Consider the following 17,814-nt stretch of genomic DNA (forward strand, 5'->3'; position numbering starts at 1 on the left):
ATGGTGACTGTAACTATTGAATTGTTGTTAAAAACCCACTTGGTTCACTAATGTCCTTTAGGGAAGGAAATCTGCTGTCCTTACCCAGCCTGGTCTATATGTGACTTCAGACCCACAGCAATGTGGCTGACTTTTAACTGTCCTCTGAAATGGCCTAGCAAGCCATTCAGTTGTAGCAAAAAAACATTATGAAATACTATAATGCATGCAGACTGCAGTTGTTAAAGAAAGCAGCTGACCATCACCTGCTCAAGGGCAATTAGGGATGGGCAATAAATGCTGGCCTAGCCAGGGATGCCCACATCCCATGAATGAATAAAAAAAAAAGAGCTCTTTCTATGCTTTACTGTTCTAGAATACAAGTTTCAAACTGGCTATTCCAGGACTTGCATCTATTTAAGAAGTGCAGTCGTTTTAAAGAAGAGAGCTTGGGAAAGGAAAGCATTTTATTTTACAGTTTATTGTTGAATATAAAACTACAAAAGTAAGACTGCTCAATTCCACTTGCATTTGTCCAATTGCATTTAATTACTTACAGTTTGTAATTATGTGAATACAGTAACCTTGCTTTCAGATGTATATGTTTGAAATATTGCATAGAAAAAGGCACAGCTCCAGGGTCTGCGGGAAATTACAGTGTTTCTGCCTTGACAGAAGTGAGAAGCACCTCTAAGGAATCTCGAGAGAAAGCTGGGGCATTTCAATCTTTTGATTATGGCTTCCACTCTTCCACACAAATGTACATTCCAAAGGCTAAATACACTCCTACGATACATACATTCTGTACATGTAAAAATCCATTTAGCAGATTGTTAGCTACACATTAAAAATAAATATATTTACACAGAATAAATAAAGGTATAGGGAAAATATCACTTCACAACCAAAGTTTTTCTGCTCTTTTCTTGCTTTTGTTATCTTCCAGTAACCAATGAGAACTTGCTCTATGGTCCTTGAGTTTATACTGTTTCTACCAGTTCTGTCCAAACACTACGCTTTAAACAAAACATCTTTTTATATATACGCACAATTTCTAAATGGCCACTTTAGAGTGCTTTTTTTTTAAAAATCCCTATTAAAACATCAATGTTAAACCTAAAATTTAATTTGGAACTCCAAATATCTCTAAAATCAGACATGATATAAACTGTATAGTGAATTTATCTGAAGGAATTATTTTTGTTTTGTTTCTGATCAAAGCAAAGCTCAATAATACACCAATCGTCATCAAACTGGACAAAAACAATGCCATACTTTATAAATTTCCTATAAAGTGAGACCAGTATTGAAAAGTGGCTACTTCTGGTTGTAATCCACACATTAAGCCTTGGGTTTTAAGGGGAAAACACAGTTTGTAAACATAAAGACTTTTTTTTTTACTTCCAATCAATGGAAACTGGGCCAAGTAATGCAAATTACTGGCTGTTCCTTCATCTTGTTTGTAAAAGGTTTTAAATTTGCAACGCGAAAACCCAAATACAGTCACAGTTACAAATACTGCAATTAATCTTTTCAATTACAAGGACAAGAGCAGAATTTAAACAGAGAATAACACGGGAGAACAAACATAATTTAAAAATTCTTAAATAAATTAATTTAAAGAGTAACTCTAAATTATCTATATGCATTGCAACAATATAGGTTGTAATCTGCACACAACTGCTATGGTACCATAGAAAATAACAAAACTTAGAATGCTATTATATAATTTAGCAGTTGGCATGGTGCATTCCAATCATTTCAAAGCAATTTACAAGACAATTAGCAAATATGCTGTCTGTTCATAAACATAAGCTGTAGAAAGCATAATTACACTCAGTGTAAAAGTCATGCATAGAGATCAGCTTTTGCCTGAAACTTGATTGTTTAAAAAGTAAAACGGGAGAGGGAGGAAGGAACTCTTCTGCAAAACCAGCCTAAAGAATAACTCAAGATAAAAAAGCCAGTTGAACTGGAAATGCAAGGTGCAGTTACGTGGCTGGCTTCAGTTTGAGAGGCTCGTGGAAGTCCCATTCAATTGAAGCAAAAAGGCATGTACTTAGTCACAGTAAATAGTAAAGTCAACATTCCCGCAGAAAGCAGTCTGAGCAACAGCTAAGTATTGATATTGTACACAGATTTTTTTTAAAAAAGGTTAGGTTGGAAAATAAGGAGGTACTTTCCTCAGACCACAGCAGAATCTTTCAAAACACACAAAAAAAAAACAATCGAAATTTATTGCTGGTTCCTTGGACTTCATTTTAAAAAAAAGACCACTTACAGCACGTCACACAAAACCATTTCAGCATATTGCTGCCCTTTACAGTCTGAGCTAATGCCAGATCCAACTGTGGAACTGGAAAGCCGTTTGGTCAGATCCTAATTTTAACTGCCCTCCCTGCTTTACGGGGTATGAAAACTGTCGACATAGCACCAAGTTGTTGTGTTTATAGTTCCTGACAAAACACAAGACATCTGATTTCTTTCATTTCATTCACTTGCATAGATTTCCTGTGCCCCTCAGTTATAGAATGTCACAAAGATGTAAACTGGATGTGGTACAGTGTGCATTAGCAGTGAGACACCTCCTGATCCTGTATGAATGAATTAAAGAGGGTGGGGTATAATTGGGGGGGGGAAAAATCACAATTAAGGCCCAGATTTTGCAGAATAAATAACAGACAGTGTGAACAATGCACGCCATTACCAAGGCGCAAGTTAGTCGGCAACTCATGGCAAGGAAGAGATTCCTAAGTTGACAGATGTTCTGCGCAACTCCATTAGTTCTGTGAAAATGGCATCTCACCATTAATCTTCCCATGATTTTCATTAATTTCCCATCAAACTCATCACAGAAAGTTAAGTCTAGTAATTATCAGTGCAAGTACCCTTTTAATAACATCATAATTGTTAATGACTGGTGATCAACCTCTCTGGCCCAGAAAGTGAATTATTCTAAGTGTAGAATCTCATTCCGTCAGGTTGTGAATTGCTTTAGATTTTAAAAATAACTAATTTTAAATTCTTTCCTTTTCTTACTACTTCTTTGTGTCTCTTTTCCTCTTTCTCTTTATTCAATCTTTCATTCCCTCTCTATTTCTCTTTCTGTACCTGACTTGACATTGAATTCATGCACTCTAATTCACCCTCCTTCTTGTCCTTCCTCTGTTTATTTCCCAATCCTTTAATCTCATTGGTTAAGGAGATAGACTGTTGGTCCCATCATTGACTGAGCTCCCAGGTGCCCCGTTGCCCTCACTGCAACCGTTAACAGCTCGAACTTCTAGAAATTTCTAGGGCAAAAATGTTAAAGACTAAACTGCAAGAATAAGTCTAACTAACGGGGCAGGTTGTCAGCTTCTCACTTCCAGCAAAATCCAAGCCTGTACATCAGCTACTCTATTTTGTCATCTGGTTTAAAACTACTCAAGCATACTTCCATAAAACAGATTATTAATGCTCTAAATGCATGTATTAAGGGCTCTGGTAAATATGCTGGGAAAGGGATCAAAATTCACAGGGTTCATTCTCTAGAATGCAGTTAGTTGAGGTACATCTCCTCCACCCACAATCCTTTCTTTAGTTGCGTGTGTACTGTCTTGGATGCTGTTGTAGATCCCAGCTGCTTCAATATTCCCCTCGCACCTGCCAAATGAACATTCAGTTTATCTTTTTGTATAAAAGTACAAGTTATCCTTGTTCATCTGAACTTAGCAGAGTTTGTGAGAGCACATCCTATCAAAATAGCTATCTCCGGTGTATAAAACACAGTATTTTAGAAAAGAATACCATCAATTGCTGATCCTGTACAAAAATACAAAATAAACTCAGAGCACAGGTTTAAAAGAGCAAAGGTCAGTTAGTAATGAATGAACGACTGAACTAAAGACAAATGGAAGAATGTTGAGACTTGCAGAGCCTGGCTTACTGTAAAAAAAAAATGTACACATTTCATAACTTTGACATGACTGTTGTGCTGTGTGTACACATTGCACAATGCTTCAGTATTGACATGTCACATACACACTGTGAAGATAACCCTCACCTGTAGCAAGTATTCATAGCTCTTTCAGTAAGCGGTGATTAATAAAATAACATTTAAACCTACAAATGGACATACAGATGAAGATATTCCCAATGCTACTGCAAACAATAACTAGTGTAATTGTTATTTTATAGAGGCAAGCAAGAATGCATGCACAGAATTTGCAGTGACTCCATCACATTTAAAAACAATAACTGCATGAATGTTATCTGTAAATATTGTATAAAAAAACCTAGTCTTTTTGTCATATCAAGACCCAACAAGAACCTCCATTATGTGATCCAGTTCTGCAAGGTCCATTTTGAAAGGTTGACTTGGAGTCACTGATTGGTTACTGTAGGGAGATAAGGTTTTCAAAATGTCATCTGCTGTGACTGCAGTCATTTTTGCACTAGATCCTGTGGTGGAGGTGCAAGGATCAAAGTCATACATGGAGGTGTCGATGTCTGCAAATAGGATGTCATCGAGAGTCAGATCTGTTAAAAAGCCCGTGGTGGTGATCTCAAAGTTGCCTGGTAACGAGTCTGTAAACTTAGTTTCGGATGACCTGTTCTCCTGTATCTCCTCAGGTTTTTCACTGTTAGACTCACTCGAGTCTCCTTTACAATTTTTTGAGTCAGTGGTGGTAGAAGATGGGCAAAGCTCCTCAATTTCATCCAAGGCTGAAGAGAAACTATCTTTCAGCGAATGGGTTGGTGATTTGCTTGGAACCAGTTCAATAGTTTGACAGCTGCTAAAGGTATCCTCCTCAAGCACAGAGGCTGGTGTCAGACAGGAGTCTGGTGATGTAGTGCTTGCTAAACTACTCGCCTGGATTGGAGGAGCAGGAAGATGGTTGAATACAGGCTGGACTTCTCTGTAATTATCATTGAGTGTGTCACTGGACTGAGCAGGGGCAATGAACATGGGTCTCAAGCTACCTTCTCGTTTCACCTCTTCCTGAATTCGTCTCAGCATATTGTTGATTAATACTGTCTTCTGCAAGCTGGGCTCCATTAACGGCTGCTGATTGTAAAGTTTCATGAGGGAAATGTTGAAGATAGTCTGACGCTGTAAGGTATACGACACCTTCGATGAACCATTCCCACAGGACATTTTGCCTTCCAGCCCCTCTTCATGTTCACTAAATTTTCGTTTTGCTCCTTTAGCCAACATATATCTGAAAAAAAACAGAAACTAGGTGTTAAAAAGGACTCCTTGGAAAATGGATTATTTTAAGAATATCAAACACTGAATTTAAACAGATACTCGGAAGACTTAAAAGAAGGATTTAAGTGAGTCTTGGTGTCATATAGACCTGTAACCAAATGCTCCAATTCATAAAAAGGTTAACTTCTAACAGTTTATATCTGGAGCCAATAGTAAACAAATCTCCAATTCCCTAGTGGAGAAAGATACTCCCTTCTACAAACCTATAGGTGCAAAGCTCAAACTCCAGTCTCAGCACAGCTGGAGTTAGCCTCAGTGCCTGGAATTAACTGATATATAGATGTAATTTAAATATAATGAGTCAGATAGCATCACACAACACAAATCTGAAGCTGAGGAGTCATCTGAAACTTAGAGCTAGACAATTACCTTGGAATCATTTCACAGCACTGGGAATGTTTTGGAGCGTTTTCTAATTCTGTTTTTTTTTGGTGGTGATGTGTACACTGAGTGCAACTGTGCTCTAATTCACTAATTTCCAATTACCGTCATGCTGAGAGATTGCGAATTACAACCCCAGAAGATTTGCAGTTGATTGCATGGAATTAGTACCTATTATGTAACTAGAAAGGAAAAACTAAGGAGGTATACACAAAGCCAACAAGGTTTTGTGGAATCGTGCTAGTCTGTACGGTTGAATCACATTCATCATTTCTTCAATGTAGGAATCAATTGTCCCATTCCTCAGACTGGTGACTTACACCTGTCAGTACTGATTTAAACTCAGTACCAAAGCAGAGTATGCTCCAGTAAAACACACATTTCCCATCATTACCAAACATTGGAAGAGAATGAAACTATATTTACCAGCACCTTGTATCACATCGTCAGATTGCCCAAAGTGCTTCACATTCGATTAATGATCTATATATATTGAACGATATAATCAAGTTGCTAATAATCTGTGTATTTCACAGGCTAATGAATAATTGCTCAACTAAAATTAGCACCAGAAGTTTAAAATAAAAACTAAAAGTTACTGCTGAACACTGCAACTTTATAAAAATGTCCAGATATAGTTGGGGAAAATCCTAAGATGTAATTTTACACAGAAATCTTCTGGGATATTGACATCCCAACAGCTACTAGATGGAACAGGGATTCCCCATCAAATTATTATTTTCTTTTTAAATGACATTGTTGGTATTGTAATATTTGAAAAGGAGCAGTGGGCTAATTATAATTTTAACAATTTATCATTGGTCCAGAAAGTATGTTTTTGAAAAATAATTTAATTTGTAAGTTGCAGTTTAGTATTTCTCTTGTTTGATTAAAGGTTTTCTAGACAGTGAAACTGCTGCTGGAATGACTAAAGAACACTCCTATCTCCCTTAAATGTGCCCCATCACTAGACCCCATATTGAATATCTAAATACAGCCTGTTTCGATTCAATAATAAAATTCAGAGTCTCACTAGAGCAGGATGAATCCACTTTTTGCAATGCTCATGTAGTCTCGCAAACTGACAAAGGAACACATCACTTCATTCTGGGACTTCAATTCAGAAAGCAGCGTGTACCTGCACCCAAAGGACTGCAGCGGTTCAAGAAGGCAGCTCACCACCACCTTCTCAAGGGCAATTAGGGATGGGCAACAAATGCTGGCCTGGTCAGTGACACCCACATCTCATGAATGAAAAATATCCTGAAAATCATTCAGATGCCACCAGATATTTTCCATTCAAGAAAGCGTTAAACAAAAGACTGGACTAGTGATAATTGTTAAGGGGACGATGTGTATGTTGCAGATACTGAATCCACGAGTGAGCAAACTGATGGAGTTCACCGTGAGCACAATAGCTAGACAACCAATGGCCCTGATACCTTCACTGCATGAAGGTCGGCGTGAACTCAGACTCACAGTAGAGATGTGGAGCCACAGATTCTTGTGATTGACATCAATAAATCCTGTAGCTAATGACACGGATGGCTGTGGAGAATGTTCTGTCACAGGGCAATTAACCTCTGCCAAGGTTATGCTGCAGACACAGAGCATGAGGCAAGATCCCAACTCTCCTGGTCAATTCATTAATCGAAGGAGTCTCAATTTGTGAGTTTTGAAAGAACTTTGTCCAGCACACCACTGTTAACTTTCAATTCACATGTTGTGTTTTAAATAGTTCAAGAAAGGTTGACTCCATCATTGCAAAGGTCTCCTCTGAAGGGTCTTCTATTTAGTCTCTTTTAAACAGACGTCTAGATGTTTATTTTTTGGGGAGGGACGGACAGGGAACCTTCAGAAAATCCAGGAGAATTTGCAATAAATCGCTTTCTTCGAGAAGAACTTTTCCAGTCCTCATAGCAGAGGATAAGCTCCCAACAGGAAGTGTAACATTTAGGAAAAGTTAGGAAAGTGAGGGAACCAGAACCATATCCTCATTCAGAAATCTCAATTTGGAGCAGTTAACAGAAATCAGAGACAAGTCGAAGCTGATCAGATTAATGATGGAACAAAGATTGTTCAATGAAGGGAAAGGATGGGTGAGGTGAGGGCGAGAGAGAGTGGGGGTGAGGGCCGGAGGGGGAGGGGGAGATGAGAGGGGGAGGTGGAGGAGGTGAGTGAGCAAGCGGGTGAATGCTAAGTACTGGGCACTGTGGAGAAAGATTCTTCCTGGAATAAAACTGAGAACTAATATCCTACGAGCTCCTCTTAGGGATGATGTAGGTTTGATTAAATCATGTTGTAAATATGTGACAATTATGTTCAGCAGAGGGGAATTATGCAAATTAATGCCCAATTTATTTGCTGATGTTTCCTGCTCAAAACTGGTCATTTCCCCAGGTTGACATTACTAACTGCGCTGGTTCGGGAAGGTTCTTCAAATTTCGCTCATTCTTAGGCATACAAGCACCACTCAGCACATTTTAAACCATTTCTCATAACAAAAAATATTTAATTTACTATAACAGGCTAGTGTATACCAGCTGTCTGCAGTGCATTATGGGTATATCCTGGCAGGACAAAATCACAAATGCCACAGTTCTCTCAAAGGCAGAGCTCCCAAGTGTGTTGGCACTAATCAAACAGAGGCAGCTTCGGTGGATCGGAAACGTCTGCAGGATGGAAGATGGTCACATATCCAAGGACCTTCTGTACAGTGAGGTAGCCGGGGCCAGATGACCAGTGGGGCTCCTAAAGCTGCACTTCAAGGATGCTTGCAAGCGTGACATGAAGACCCTAAATGTCGACTATCGCACTTGGGAGTCACTAGCTGGAGAAAGAGGGAAATGGTGACACAGCCTGTGGACTGGTGCACGACCACGATGACCAGTTGCTACAGCAGCTTGGCAACAGGTGCCAACATCAAAAACAACAACTTACTGCATCACTTGGTAGCTTCATGTGCAGCACTTGTGACAGAACCTGCCTCTCAGGGATTGGCCTTCACAGCCATCAGCAAAGGTGCACCAAGAGACCTCACCCCACTTAAATGGAGTGTTTGCTCCATGTCTATCATCTTTCATTGATGGAAGGATGCTGACCAGTGAAACTAGTCGATGACTTGGTAGAGTTTTTTTAAAAAACATTTCAGTCATTATAAATCTGGTTACTCACAGGTGGCAGAACTTGAACACTGATTAAAAATACTTTTTTTTTTGGAGCTAAACCCATTTTCAGTTGTAATCAACAATGGTGACCATTCTTAAATAGCTCAAGAAATACTTGTTCATGGAAAGAAAAATGATTACATTCTACTGCGCTACCTGATGCGCTGGTTCATGGTAGATTTTATGTTTGTGATTATGCCAATTCATTTTAGCAAAAAATTTGAATGGTAACCAGTGTTTGCTGTGTGCACCTTGGCTGCTGCATTTCCTGCATAACAACAATGACTATTGGCTGTAAAGCACTTTGAGATGTCCAGTGGTCGTGAAAGTCTTTTTCTAAAAAAAGTGTCCCTCATTCAACAAGGTGCAACTTTCTAAAGGTTTTTACAGCGATATTAATAGCATAATAGGACAAATTCCTATCAGTGATTTCTAATTGATTGCTTACTCTGGAGACTTCAGCACTGCACTCTGTGGGGCACTTACAGCAACTTCTGGATTTCACCGTTAATCTGCGCATGTGTGGACTCTGGAAGTTGCTGTCAGTTTCAGAGGAGTTATGATTGACAGTTTCACCATCATTACAACCACAAAATCCAGGCCAGAAATAAGCTGATTGGTGTTTGTGCCTAGGTGATATCAGACTGGAGTGGGGTACCAACACTGTGATGATCCCTGATGGAAGGGATAAGTGCAGTAGCAGCTCTGCTAAACAACAGACAGAGGATATTAAATTGAAACACTGCATCTTAGGTTGATAGAAGTTCAAACAACCCATCATTAACATAGCAATTCTGTTGCAAACACCATTTACTATTGATTAAATATATGTTCATATTAGAAATATAGGAAAAATATGTTTTCAACAAACCAAAAACCTGGATCGGAATGATCACCTTACAATTCTCATAATTTACCTTATTGTTGTGAACTATCTTCAAATTGATTTTAATAAGCTAGTTAAACAACTAGCGGTTACTATAGAGAAAATATGAAAATTGAAGCTTTCTGAACACAAGTTAACAAGCCTCAGAACGTGAGATGACCAATAAAAGAATTTACCCCAGTTTCCTCGACTTTTCAAACTGTTGCTCATAATTTTAAGAGTAAGGTACAATTTCCAGTACACAAACGAACCAAAACCTGGTTGGATGTCAATAACTAGTAAACTACTTAACTAGACCAAAAGGTGATACAAATATAAAACAGACTCAGCAAATTCTAACGCAGTTGGATTCACAACTTTGTCAGAAACTGTTACAGCCATCTCTTTATAAAAGTAAATCTACACCCTTTTAAAGAACTGAGAGAGGCTGAATACAGTTTACTGGTGTATATGTAATTTGCACCGCATTTTCGGCAACTTAACGCCAGCGGAATTCTGCCGGACAAACTGCCCCTACAGTAAGTGCAGTCAGAAATCTGTGTGGAAATTGGATCCACTGTTCTGACAGATTTACAGTGGCAGAACGGAGGAAATTCAGGATACCAAATGTTAACAAATCTGAGCCTCCAACTATTTAAAAAGTGAAAGAGGAATAAAATTCTCGGTAAGAACTTATCCCGTGGACTTTAATTTCAATCAGAGGCAATTGTTGGTTTGGTTTTTATCACCAATAATTCATCTCCTACACAAAGACAATACAAGCCAGAAAATGGACAGAGATCATGGTAACAGAACTTACTTCCTGTGCTAACAGCCAACTTCTTCATTCAACTTTTCCTTTATAGGAATTCTTTAAAAAGAAACCTCAGCTCATAGTTAAATCAGCCAGGTTACTCCAGTAACAGAATTCTCTGCCACCCCACCCTGCTCACACATGCTGCACATTTTTTACAAGTTATTCACACATGTTGCTGCTGAATGATTGGCTGCTGAAACTCAATGGTTGCAAGAGTTTAAGAAGGGAGTTGCCAAAACCCTGTAGAACTCTGATATAACAGCACAAAAGCAGCCATGCTCACAACATGTCAATGCAAAACTCCCAAAGTCACAAACTCTTCACAATACAAGGGAGGAACACAGTGCCAGAGCATTTCTCGAGGTCATAAGTATGTAAAACTTAAAATAAACATCCATATTCACAATGGTGTGTGCAAACTATTCCTGCAGGATTGTTCAGGCATTAAAGATCAATTCCCCAGACACCACTGCAAACAACAGATTTAAGATAATGAAAGGGTTTTGATAGGGTAGATGTAGAGAAGATGTTCCCACTCGTGGCAGACCAGAACTAGAGGCCAACAGCATAAGACAGTCACGAATAAATCCAATCGGGAATTCAGGAGAAACTTCTTCACCCAGAGAGTGGTGAGAATGTGGAAGTCGCTACCAGAGGGAGTAGCTGAGATGAATAGTAATAGATATTTTGAAGGGGAAGCTGGATAAACACATGCAGGAGAAAGGAATAGAAGGATATGTTGATAGGGTGAGATGCAATAGGGTGGGAGGAGGTTCGTGCAGAGCAGAAATATCGGCATGGAGCAGTTGGGCCGAATGGCCTGTTTCTGTGCTGTAGACTCAACGTCATTCATTGTAAAATCACAAGGGCAATAAAAGAGAGTCTGTTTTTCCACCCCATTATTGTTGAACAAATTTTTATTAATGATAACGATATGGGGGATGGGGGTAAACAGGCAGTCAAGAATCATCCAACCAGGTGACAAAGTGTTTTTACTTTCGAGTCAGGGCTTGGGGGAGGGACACTACGAGGACGGACATGTCTGCTGACAAATGGGGGAAGTGTGAGGGAGCGGGAGTCAGAGGCCGGAGGTCACATGATGAAACCTCCTGGAATACATACAACCCAAAGGTGGCAATCACTGTGCGCTATTACCAACTGATCCAACCTGCACACACGACCATAGCAAAACCAACTTGGAGTCAGCTTCTAGGGAATGACTGACCCTCTCCCCCCCCCATTTCACCCCGTCTCCTTCCCATTACGGCAACACCTCAAAACATTCCCAGATTCCCCATAGCAGGAGCTGCTTGGCTCAGCAATTCACCCAGTGAAAGCCTCAACTCCCAACTCAGCTGCTATCTCAGTACAGTAAGTTTTTTACCTTACAATTCCACACTGCTCTACTTTGATATGCAGCAAGGAAATGGATGAACTCAAGGACTCAATTCCAAAGAGCAACAAGTCTAAGAATCTCAGTCGTTAACACATTGGAAAAGTCATTGATCGGCAATCTTTGGAGTTTGACCGTGATCAAATCCACTGTACAGTGTGACAAATCCAAAAACACACAAACTAACTTTCAGGAACTGCATTCCAGCTTTTCTTTGCTGCCAAAGGGTTTCCTTTTAACTCCTCAATCACCTCTCACCAGCTTCCTTTAATTTATTACAACGTTATGAACGCAGTTCTAACTGATCAGGACTGGACAGTTTACACAGAACGTTCCGATCATCATGTCCTTTTACCTTGTGGTCTCCTCATTAAAGAGAAATGGGTCATTCTGTTGGATTGTAACGAACACAAATGTTCTTTAATGTTAAAGGATACATTTCTCTAAATTCTCACTGAGGTTATGTTTTGATTCTGCCATGGTTTTTGTAGCAGTTTAGTGTCACATGCAAGCACTGCTGTAGGGAGCTGGACAATCTCCCCTACCTGTGCCACAATCAGGTGGTGGCCCTAAAGGTTCACCTTTTATAAGACAATGGAACGGGCTAAACGCACTAAAGCTTGGGGCAGCCGCTGCAAAGGCTCAATGAGGAAAGGACACTGTGTAAGGTCCTCCCGCCATAGTGAACCGAGGGGCTGCAACCCATGTAAAACCCCTCGGACAGTACGCACCAAAATATGTTTTTAGTGTGTAATGCAAATGTACATTGCATATAAAATGGAATGGCAAGAGTTGTGAGGCAACTCAGATTCTGCATCAAAGAAACCATGTTCTGTATCAAAAGAATTCCAAAATATCAAATTTGAACTATTTTGAACTGTTTTGTAATGTATTTTTTTACAAATTGTTATGAATAACATTTATTTTTGGAAAAAATGGAACTTTACACCACAGTGCACTAACAGTTAGAGGATACATTTGCTTATGATCAAATGATCCATCTATTCTTTAGAATTAATAACATTCTAGAAATGTTAATCAATCAGAGCAGATGAGCTGAAGTAAATAAACTATTTCCTCTGGTGGAAGAGTCCAGGACAAGGGGGTGTAACCTTAAAATTAGAGCCAGGCATTTCAGGGATAATATCAGGAAGCACTTTTTCACATAAAGGGTAGTGGAAATCTGGAACTCTCTCAAAATCGAGATTGATAGATTATTGTTAGGTTAGGGGATTAGAGGGTTACAGAAGCAAGGCGAGTTGATGGAGTTAAGATACAGATCCTCCATGATCTAATTGAATGGCAGAATAGGCTTGAGGGGCTGAATGGCCTCCTGTTCCTATGTTCCTTGCATGTGCAACAGTACTTCAACATATACTTTAAATAGTACTTACAAGCAAATGGCCTCCATCTGTGCCATTATGTCTATGACATACTGGGTGATGTTTGGGTGTCGGAAAACATGACACTTGAGAATTCAGTATTCAGGTTGATCGAATTTTCAGGTGCAAATATCCCCCCCCCCCCCCCCCCCCCGAGGCCATCAGTCTATTTTCATTAAGCCAGTACCATGCATTATCACTGCAGCTATTTCTCTCAATGTTCGTACTGTGATAAATACACAGGAGTTATTTCAAGTGTGGGCTACAGTAGAAAGCGAGAACCGTTCATATACCTGTGTTGTGTCCGTGTGGTGAATTCTCTGTATCCTGCACTCAGTATAATGTTAACTCTTTCTTACAGATGGGTTTCAAATTCATGTTTGGTTTCAATCAATAAATCTCAATGAGGGGAATGAGAAAAGAATTACTTTTGTTCATACAAGTGAGGTGAGAGAATCACAAACAAATGCCTTCGTATTATTCAAGAACCAAGACAACAAAACACAAAGTTTAAATACACAAACAAGCTGTCCATTTAATTGGACAGTATATTGCTAAAGTACCACATCCTACCATGTCACAATTCTGTAATCCAACACAGATTCCATTTTCACTACATTGAGACTCAGAGGCTGAAAGTGTCCATCAAGGGTCAAGCTGCAACTGATGGTCAACACACTGAGGGAGGGGTTAACCACGAGGCGGCAGCAAAGCAGATAAAATACAAACTGTTCCAAAGGAAGTGACTGAAAACAAAGCCAAGCAAATTACGTTTGAAAGTGATTCTGCACAGCACTTGCCACACACAGGATTTAAGGTGATACAGACGTTTCAAATTGGCTTCAGTTTGAGAGAGAAACAGAAATGCTGGAGAGCCTACAGAATTTTCCACACATTGTTGGTGTTCCATATTTACTGTAGTTTGTAAAATGATCAAAAATACACAATCAGGAACAGATTAATGTTCCAAACTTAGACTAATTTAAATAGTGAGTTAATATTCCTAGTGAACGCAGGTGCGAGTGTGTGCAGGCATGTGCGGGCATGTGTAGCTGCAGGTGTGTGTGGGGGCGCGTGTAGGTGTGTGTGTGCAGGGTACCAGTGTCTTTGGATGGCAGAAAAACAAGCCATGTTAAAGTGGTTCCCACATTTACCTCAATAATGAAACATACATTATTGCTGAAATATCACCTGGAAATATACTGGTTACTTGATGGAGAGTTTTTTTGGGGGGAGCTTGTGAGACAACCACTGTTAATCAAACTTCTAAATCCTTTGAAAAGTGCAATAGGCTCTGACACTGGTAAAGCCCAGTGTGGAGCAACCAGTGACTTAATTCATGCAATTTCCCGAGACACAGACTTGTTAGAAAGTGGTTTGAACTGTAATCGCGCAAATCGTTTATTGCATATGAGAGAAATAAATTGTTCTTGAAATTGGAGGCAGAAATGTGGAAATTAAATGAACAGTGAAAGGGTTCTGCACCAGTGAACGTGCATTAAAATCTAAAACACTCGAGCAAAAACCAAAAAGTTACAAATATTGCAAAATGTAAAAGCAAAAATCAAGGCAGAAAAGAACTTTCAGTATCTTGTACTCATCTCCTCCGCCGTGCAGAGTTCATTTAATAGCAACTGATTACCTTCTTAAAAATAATATTCCTCCACAAAGACCGATTGGCAGACCTAATACCTGGCATTTGACTGAAGCAGTTGCCTTGATAGGGACCAGGAGAATACAGCCACTCATTCCCTTGTACAGGACTCAGTGACAGACCGTGTACAGGCTGTGGAAGACCTCTTGCCTGAATTCAGCTTCACTAATCGTTAGGCAGTCTGGATCCATTCTTAATTCAGTGCAGGAGACAGATTTACAGAAACCAGAACTCTATTTAGAGAAAATTCTGAAAAATGCAGCAGCTCCCATTTCAAGTGTAACTTGTTTCTCTGAACTAGGAAGTGACTCCCAGTCGCCCTGTGATAGACTCAAACTATTCCTAGTTTGTCTTTGTGGCCTGTCCACATTTTCTGGGAAACTGCTTGGATTAAAATTAATTGCTTGTTCTTCTGGACTAGTTTTATTCCGCAGTGGAAAGTTATGCAGGTCTTTAAACAAGAGTCTTTAAAAGTCAACTAATAAACGTTTAGGACAGGCCAGCAGCTTCCCTTGCATAACTTAACAAACTGAAGTTGTGTTATTTTCAAGATTTGCAGTGAAAATATAACAGTGAGAATCTAAAAGGCTACCCAATATCAAACCTAATCTAGACAGCCCATATTAACATCAGCAGTGTCTGCAGTAAACATTGCTATGTGGGAGGACAGAAATAAAGGACTGGTATTTCTTCCAAGAAACCTACAGTACCCGAGGAGTTTCACTGCGGTTTTGTAAGAGCTGCAGAAGTAGAGGCTAACTGGATTTCAAATACCAAATAAACACAAGATGATTGCATCAGTAACTCTCACATAAAGTCTATTCAAACAGAGATGGACAAAAATAAAAAGTGAATCCAAATCAAAATTTGCTTCATCCTGTGGTGACCGCTGGTTGTAGGAAACCACAAGCACATCAGTGGGTGCCCCGTGAACCCGCTCCAGGTCCACTCAACTGGGCACAATTCTACAGAAGAAAGGCAGGCAGTCTGTCCCTCTCCATAGATCGCAGAGCTGGGGCTAATAAGCAGCAGACGGAGGCTTTAAATCAAATTTTTAAATTGATAAAATTGGTAAAAGGATAAGAAACACTTCAAAAGTTTTTTTTTGTCTTCGAATTAAATTCAGATTAAAAATTCAGATTTTGCAGTCAGTGACAATGTGGCAGCACTCACCACGCTGACTGTTACCTAGAGAGTTTTCATGGGCTGTTAAGTGGAGACTCACTGTCATCAGGTATCTGATCCAGCGCGATGCACTGTGCAGGGGATCTGCAACACTGTGACTCTTCAACCAATCAAATTGGAGAATCCTCACTGAGACACACAGAGTCGAAACCAGGAAGTATAAATCTGATTTAAATCATGTGCAGAAATGAAAAAGATTGGGAAAGAAAGATAGAAAGAGAGAGGTAAAAGGATAAGAAACATTTCAAAAGTTTTTGTCTTTGAATTAAATTCTGAAGGAGTGAGACTCCACTCTTATAAAATTAAATTTTCAGGGCCAGAGAGGCTGTTTGTCATTAGGACATGCCACGTCATTGAAATTTCACTTTATACATGAATACACCAGCCCTAACATTTTCTGACAAAATTAGTGGGTAAGACCCACAACTTCATACTCTTAGATTGATTTCAATGCTGAATCTATCAGCGAGGTAAGTTATAGTGTTACCTGTGGAGGAGACAGCAATATCCAGATTTCTGTGTTTAACCGCCCACGTGTGGACTCTGTAAGCTGCTGCCCGAGTTCCTCTACATTCACAACACAAATTCAAGCTCAATATACTCTACGGCTTCTACCTCTTGAATAGTGCTGCCTACGTCTGCGACACCGACCACTCCCTGGTGTGCAGCAAGGTTAGACTCAAACCAAAGAAGCTGCATCACTCCAAGCAGAAGGGCCACCCGCGCATCAACACTAGCAGAATTTCTCAGCCACAGCTGTTACGCAAGTTTCTAAATTCACTTGAAAAAGCTCTTCAAAACACTCCCACAGGGGATGCAGAGACCAAGTGGGCCCACATGAGAGACGCCATCTATGACTCAGCAATGACCACCTATGGCAATTGTGTGAAGCGGAATGCAGACTGGTTTCAATCTCACATTGAAGAGCTGGAACCTGTCATAGCCACTAAGCGCATTGCACTGTTGAACTACAAGAAAGCCCCCAGCGAGTTAACATCCGTAGCTCTTAAAGCAGCCAGAAGCGCTGCACAAAGAACAGCCAGGCGCTGCGCAATCGACTACTGGCAACACCTATGCAGTCATATTCAGCTGGCCTCAGACACCGGAAACATCAGAGGAATGTATGATGGCATTAAGAGAGCTCTTGGGCCAACCATCAAGAAGATCGCCCCCCCTCAAATCTAAATCAGGGGACACAATCACTGACCAACGCAAACAAATGGACCGCTGGGTTGAGCACTACCTAGAACTGTACTCCAGGGAAAATATTGTCACTGAGACTGCCCTCAATGCAGCCCAGTCTCTGCCAGTCATGGATGAGCTGGACGAACAGCCAACAAAATCGGAACTCAGTGATGCCATTGATTCTCTAGCCAGTGGAAAAGCCCCTGGGAAGGACGGCATTACCCCTGAAATCATCAAGAGTGCCAAGCCTGCTATACTCTCAGCACTACATGAACTGCTATGCCTGTGCTGGGACGAGGGAGCAGTACCTCAGGACATGCGCGATGCCAACATCATCACCCTCTATAAAAACAAAGGTGACCGCGGTGACTGCAACAACTACCGTGGAATCTCCCTGCTCAGCATAGTGGGGAAAGTCTTCGCTCGTGTCACTTTAAACAGACTCCAGAAGCTGACTGAGCGTGTCTACCCTGAGGCATAGTCTGGCTTTCGAGCAGAGAGATCCACCATTGCCTTGCCCGTCTTAGAGCGAAGACCAAAGTACGGAAAGTC

General features: G+C 40.2%; 1 protein-coding gene across 5 annotated transcripts in view; it reads right to left on the reverse strand.

Moving 5' to 3' along the window:
* Positions 1 to 462: 462 nt before the first annotated feature.
* Positions 463 to 17,814, reverse strand: part of LOC137376181 (SERTA domain-containing protein 2-like) — a 77,373-nt gene continuing 60,021 nt past the window's right edge. For all 5 annotated transcript variants that reach the window (XM_068044255.1, XM_068044256.1, XM_068044254.1 and 2 more), the window contains exon 2: positions 463 to 5,183. In XM_068044255.1, coding sequence (XP_067900356.1) covers positions 4,274 to 5,179 — 906 coding nt within the window. In that variant the 5' untranslated portion in view covers positions 5,180 to 5,183 and the 3' untranslated portion in view covers positions 463 to 4,273. The remainder of the gene's footprint in view (positions 5,184 to 17,814) is intronic.

Source organism: Heterodontus francisci, chromosome 13 (genome assembly GCF_036365525.1).
Source record: "Heterodontus francisci isolate sHetFra1 chromosome 13, sHetFra1.hap1, whole genome shotgun sequence".
NCBI classification, from domain to species: domain Eukaryota; kingdom Metazoa; phylum Chordata; class Chondrichthyes; order Heterodontiformes; family Heterodontidae; genus Heterodontus; species Heterodontus francisci.